The 7013-nt window shown below is 39.1% G+C and overlaps 1 protein-coding gene across 2 annotated transcripts in view; it reads left to right on the forward strand.

Moving 5' to 3' along the window:
• epb41l4b (erythrocyte membrane protein band 4.1 like 4B) overlaps nt 1-7013 on the forward strand; it is a 42816-nt gene that overhangs the window by 15443 nt on the left and 20360 nt on the right. For both annotated transcript variants that reach the window (XM_016485270.1, XM_016485271.1), the window contains exons 2-4: nt 772-876; nt 1151-1193; nt 1799-1877. In XM_016485270.1, the coding sequence (XP_016340756.1) occupies nt 772-876; nt 1151-1193; nt 1799-1877 (227 nt within the window). The remainder of the gene's footprint in view (nt 1-771; nt 877-1150; nt 1194-1798; nt 1878-7013) is intronic.

Here is a 7013-nt window from a genome sequence, read left to right on the forward strand (position 1 = left end):
AGCTCCGTGATGTCGTCATGGAGGAGTGGAAGAGGACTCCAGTGGCAACCTGTGAAGCTCTGGTGAACTCCATGCCCAAGAGGGGTAAGGCAGTGCTGGAAAATAATGGTGGCCACACAAAATATTGACACTTTGGGCCCAATTTGGACATTTTCACCTAGGGGTGTACTCGCATTGTGGCCAGCGGTTAAGACATTAATGGCTGTATGTTGAGTTATTTTGAGGGGACAGCAAATTTACACTGTAAGCTGTACACTCACTACTTTACATTGTAGCAAAGTGTCATTTCTTCAGTGTTGTCACATGAAAAGATATAATAAAATATTTACAAAAATGTGAGGGGTGTACTCACTTCTGTGAGATACTGTATATATACACCTCATTTAAATTGAAAAATTTGAAATTGTATTTATTGAATCTGTTTATTCTTAACTAGATTTTTATTGTATGTAACTTGATTAAACTTAAAAAAAAAAAAAAAGATGGTTCTTCTGACTGAAAGAAAAACATCAAAAGACTAAAATTAATTTAAATGAATTCTGAGATATTTTAAGCTATATCACTCAGCTGTAGTGAGTGCATATGAAAATCAATGTAGCATGTACATCGCTGTGCCTAATCAAGGCCATCAAGCCCTGCAGGCACACTGGAGCAACTTCCTGCCGACGATGTGCTCCACAGGTGTCCCCTTAAACTGTCACAAGATCAGTGTGAAGCCCCGAGCTTTCCACATGTAGTGATTTATCTGTGCTTTAAATGTGTGTGTTTCAGAAACACTCCAAGGGACAGGATCTGTTTGATCAGATTATGTATCATTTGGATATGGTGGAGGCTGATTACTTCGGTCTGCAGTTCATGGACCCAGAGCAGGTTGCGGTGAGTAGCACTTGATGAGCGTCCGTATGCGTGTGTGTGGCAGTGACCTGTTTTTCTATAAGCTGCAGCTCTTAGACCAGAAATGAGAAATGGAGAGTGTCAGTGTGAAACAGCCACTCAACATCAATCAGAACAACAGGATTTTCTTTTTCTCCGCACTCAGACTAATAACAAACTCTTTGTCTTGTTCCCTCTCCCTCCCTCCCACTGTCTCCCCCAATCCTCCCATGCTGTTTTCTGCTCTCTTGTTCTTCACATTTTCTTATGTTTTCAGCAATGGTTGGATGCAGCCAAACCCATAAAAAAGCAGATTAGACGTGAGTAGTCACACACACACACACACTTATACAAGTAGTTATTGTGGAGTTGTTTAGTTGGCTGGTCACAGATGGCTGATGACCTTGGGCTCATAATCTACTGTTGCCTTAGTGACTAGTGACAAGCGTCTATGAGTGTATACTATGGGAGTGACTAGAGCCAATCCCAATGTATGCTGTGCAAGACATACCCCACACAGTTGTTAGATGGAAAAAGTGGGAGATGGAAATAGCATCAATATAATTTGATTGCTGCACTGATTAAAAATATTTCATACTATGCAACTTGTGTGCAATTCAAAAAGGAGTAAAATAAGACCATTGATTCAGTCTCTCTGGCATTTTTTCTGTTATAGTGTAACTGCAGTGCTACCCTGCAGAATGGTGTATGCTTTACAACACTTTTAAAAGCCGTTGAGTCACACTGAATCAACATTAGCTGACTTATGCCTGTCTCTATGACAACAATCTTTCATAACCTTCAAGGAGAGCTTCTTGTCCTTTTTCCTTTAAAGTTTATGTACAAATTTCATAGTCATTGACATTGGGGTGTCTTGTTTCATTTCGGTGTGCACATACTCTTACTCGTAAAATCTTTGTTGTAGATGGACTTCCATACAGATTGTTTTTCAGGGTTAAATTCTATTCTTCAGAGCCCAATAACCTCCACGAAGAGTTCACCAGGTAAACAACAGTAGTAGTCTTATATGCCTAACTGTCTTGTAAAGCTCTTTAATTAATCAAACTAAGATTTTTATAGGAATAGTTCACCCAAAAATGAAATTGTCATCATTAATCACCACCATTTTGTTTAAATCTGACCTACCTTTCTATGTGAAACACAGAAGATGTTTGTATGTTTTTAAACAATATCCTGGTCTCCGTAATGATCTGTGGCATAATGAGTGGGGCAGTCGTGGCCTGATGGATAGAGAGTCAGACTTGTAACCTGAAGGTCGCGGGTTCGAGTCTCGGGTCCTGCAGGGATTGTAGGTGGGGGGAGTGAATATCCAGTGTCTCTCCACCTTCAATACCATGACTGAGGTGAGACCCTTGAGCAAAGCACGAACCCCCAACTGCTCCCCAGGCGCTGCAGCATTAGCTGCCCACTGCTCTGGGTGTGTGTTCACTGCTTTGTGTGTGCACTTGGATGGGTTAAATGCAGAGCACAAATTCCGAGTATGGGACACCATACTTGGCCACACGTCGCTTCACTTCATAATGAAGTGAATGAAAACTGCGGCTATAAAGCTCCAAAATGGCAAAAAGGTGCTATAAAAAATATAATAAATGTTGTCCATATGGTTCATGTGCTATACTGTCTTCTGAAGTGACGTAAAGTTAAAATATCATATAGCTTCAGAAGACTGAAATACTCGAGTACAAAAAAATTTAATTAATTTTAATTTTGGGTGAATTATTTTTTAAAATGCATGATATATCAGCCATCATCAAATGCTTACTCAGAGTTTATCTTTAAAAACACTTTAATTTAACAATACTATAAACTTAGGAAATCTCAAAATTGAGTGGGGCAGTCGTGGCCTGATGGATAGAGAGTCGGACTTGTAACCTGAAGGTCGCGGGTTCGAGTCTCGGGTCCGGCAGGGATTGTAGGTGGGGGGAGTGAATATCCAGTGTCTCTCCACCTTCAATACCATGACTGAGGTGAGACCCTTGAGCAAAGCACGAACCCCCAACTGCTCCCCAGGCGCTGCAGCATTAGCTGCCCACTGCTCTGGGTGTGTGTTCACTGCTTTGTGTGTGCACTTGGATGGGTTAAATGCAGAGCACAAATTCTGAGTATGGGACACCATACTTAGCCCTAAGATTTTTATAGGAATAGTTCACCCAAAAATGAAATTGTCATCATTAATCACCACCATTTTGTTTAAATCTGACCTACCTTTCTATGTGAAACACAGAAGATGTTTGTATGTTTTTAAACAATATCCTGGTCTCCGTAATGATCTGTGGCATAATGAGTGGGGCAGTCGTGGCCTGATGGATAGAGAGTCAGACTTGTAACCTGAAGGTCGCGGGTTCGAGTCTCGGGTCCTGCAGGGATTGTAGGTGGGGGGAGTGAATATCCAGTGTCTCTCCACCTTCAATACCATGACTGAGGTGAGACCCTTGAGCAAAGCACGAACCCCCAACTGCTCCCCAGGCGCTGCAGCATTAGCTGCCCACTGCTCTGGGTGTGTGTTCACTGCTTTGTGTGTGCACTTGGATGGGTTAAATGCAGAGCACAAATTCCGAGTATGGGACACCATACTTGGCCACACGTCGCTTCACTTCATAATGAAGTGAATGAAAACTGCGGCTATAAAGCTCCAAAATGGCAAAAAGGTGCTATAAAAAATATAATAAATGTTGTCCATATGGTTCATGTGCTATACTGTCTTCTGAAGTGACGTAAAGTTAAAATATCATATAGCTTCAGAAGACTGAAATACTCGAGTACAAAAAAATTTAATTAATTTTAATTTTGGGTGAATTATTTTTTAAAATGCATGATATATCAGCCATCATCAAATGCTTACTCAGAGTTTATCTTTAAAAACACTTTAATTTAACAATACTATAAACTTAGGAAATCTCAAAATTGTCTTATTGTATATTGTAATGTTGTTATGCCTAAATTCACTTGTAGCATTTAAAATTGTTTGGGTATATTTATTTATTTTATTCTGTTTTTTTCTTTTTGACAAATTAGTATACAATTTTTATATTGCCCATTTGTTGACCATAACATGAAAATAATTATCTGCTCATATTGGCCAGATTTTATTAGTTCATCCTATACAGTGCCTTGCGAAAGTATTCATACCCCTTCATTTTTTTCACATTTTGTTATGTTGCTGCCTTATGTTAAAATGCTTTAAATTACTTTTTCCCCCCACATAAATCTATACTCCATACATCATAATAGCAAAGCAAAAAAATGGTTTTTATCATTTTTGCAAATTTATAATAAAACTAAAAACTTAAATGATTCCATTGCATAAGTATTCATACCCTTATCTGGGACAGTTGAAATTTAGCTCAGGAGCATTCATATTGCTTGTAGATGTTTCTACACTTCGACTGAAGTTAACCTGTGGCAAATTCAATTGAATGGGTATGATTTGGAAAGGCACATATGTCTTAATAATATCTGAACAGCTGAAAATGCATATCAGAGCAAAAACCAAGCCCTGAGGTCAAAAAACTGCCTGTAGAGCTCAGAAACAGGATTGCATCTATTAAAGGGATTTTAATGTGACACTTTGTCTGTACTTCATTCAAAAAAATCACACAGCTGTTACAGTTGTATCATTCAAATTGTAACACATCAAGCCACACATCTGGGGAAGAGTTCAGAAAAATGTTGCTGCATTGAAGGTTCACAGAATCAGAATCAGAATTAGCTTTATTCGCCAGGTGTGCAAACACACGAGGAATTTGTTGTTTTTTTAAGGTGCTCCTGGTACATGCATACATACATACATACATACATATACATCTGACATGAGAACAGAAAAAAATAAATTTAAATGTTTTACAGAAGTAAAATGTATGACTACAGAAGCATGTAGTCTCCGTTACTCTTAGTGGAAGAAGTGTGAAACAACCAGGACTCTTCCTAGAGCTGGCCTCCTGGCCAAACTGAGCAATTGATGGAGAAGGGCCTTGTCTAGACTGGTGACCAAGAACCTGATGGTCACTCTAGTTGAGCTCCATGATCCTATGTGGAGATAGGAGAAACCTACAGAAGGACAAACATCACTGCAACACTCCACCGATCTGGGCTTTATGACGTTGTGGCAAGACTCGATTCTCTCCTCAATGAAGACACATGAAAACACACTTGGAATTTGCAAAAAGCACCCAAAGGACCCTCAGACTCTGAGAAACAAGATTCTCTGGTCTGATGAACCTCAATTCCAAGCATCATGTTTGAATGAAACCAGGCACTGCTCATCTCCTGCAGAGTAGCATCCCAAAAGTAAAGTGTGCTGGTAGCGTTTTTCAGCGGCAGGGCCTGAGGGACTCATCAGAGTAGAAGAAAAGCTCAATATACCAAAAAATTGAGATAGCCTTAATGAAAACCCAGTTCAGAGCATTCAGAACCTTCCAACAGGACAATGACCCTAAGCATACAGCAAGAGTGGCTTATAGACAACTCTGAATGTCCTTGAGTGGCCCAGCCAGAGCCTGGGCTTGCATTGAACCCAATCAAATATTTCTGGAGAAACCTGAAAATGTGCATCTGTCCCCATCCAACCTGACATAGCTTGAGAGGTGAGGAGGTGAGGAGAAGAATGGCAGAGAATTGCCAAATGCTGATGAGCAAAGCTTGTCGCATCATACCCAAAAAAACCTTGAGGCTGAAAAGGTGCTTCAACGAAGTACTGAGTTAAGGGTATGAATACTAATGCAATGTACTTATTTAAGCGTTTTATCTGAAATAAATTTGCAGTTGTCACAAATCTGTTTTTTGCTTTGTCATTATGGTGTATGGAGTGTAAATTGATGTGGGAAAAAAAGTAATTTAAAGCAGTTTAACATAAGGCAGCAACATAACAAAACGTGAAAAAAATAAAGTGCTATGAATACTTTCGCAAAAAGCTTGTCGCATCATACCCAAAAAGACGTGAGGAGGCTGTAAGGTGCCTCAACTAAGTACTGCGTTAAGGGTATGAATACTTATGCAATGTACTTATTTCAGTTTTTTTTTATTTGTAATAAATTTATGAAGTTGTGACAATTCTGTTTTTGCTTTGTCAGTATGGTGTGTGGAGTGTAGATTGATGTGAAAAAAAAGTAATTTAAAGGATTAGTTCACCCAAAAATGAAAATTAACCTGTTTTACTCACCCTCGAAGCATCCTAGGTGTATGTGACTTTTTTTCTTTCAGACGAATCCAATCGGAGTTATATTAAAAATTGTCCTGGCCCCTCCAAGCCTTACTGTTCAAAACTGTGCTAGCTAACCATGTGCTGATTAGCATGTTCGAGCTAGGTTCAAAAGTATCTAAAATCGTCACTACCGAAACATTTGGTGGAGTTTCGGTAGTGACATCTCTGTTTGTTTTGTTTTTTTTGGGGTGTTATCCCATAAATTATCACTACCAAAACATTCACTACAGAAATATGTCATCATTGTTTCGGTAGTGACAAAAGGGAACACATAATCCTCATATTTGGGGGAACTAAACAAAATTTTAGTACAGTTATGCATTTATATATTTTTTTTGTGTATTTTAGTATGTTTTAGTAGTGTTTTAATATGCGAGTTAAAATCCTGTAATGTGATGTGGTTGCTACCAAAGCATTAATGTCACTACCGAAAATGTGCTGTCACTACCGAAACATGGGATGTTTTGTCAAAAAATAAAGTATACTGAATTATCAACTAATATGTTATGATAGTTTTTTGGTTCAATGTATATTCAAACTAATGAATCCTTAAAGGGTTAGTTCACCCAAAAATGAAAATTAACCTGTTTTACTCACCCTCGAAGCATCCTAGGTGTATGTGACTTTTTTTCTTTCAGATGAATCCAATCGGAGATATATAAAAAATTGTCCTGGCCCCTCCAAGCCTTTCAATGGGGGTAAGCGGGTGTTGGTTGTCTACAGTTCAGAAGACTTGAAATACAAGTGCGCGCATCCATAATAAAACGTCCCTCACACGGCTCCGGGGGGGGAATAAAGGCCTCCTGTAGCGAATCCATGCATTTTTGTAAGATAAATATCCATATTCAAAACGTAACAATCACTTGAATCTAGCTTACGCTCACTGTTGTAAACGGAAGTAGCTCCGGGCGGAGGGCCT

Source organism: Sinocyclocheilus anshuiensis, unplaced genomic scaffold (genome assembly GCF_001515605.1).
Source record: "Sinocyclocheilus anshuiensis isolate Anshui unplaced genomic scaffold, SAMN03320099.WGS_v1.1 scaffold409, whole genome shotgun sequence".
NCBI lineage: Eukaryota > Metazoa > Chordata > Actinopteri > Cypriniformes > Cyprinidae > Sinocyclocheilus > Sinocyclocheilus anshuiensis.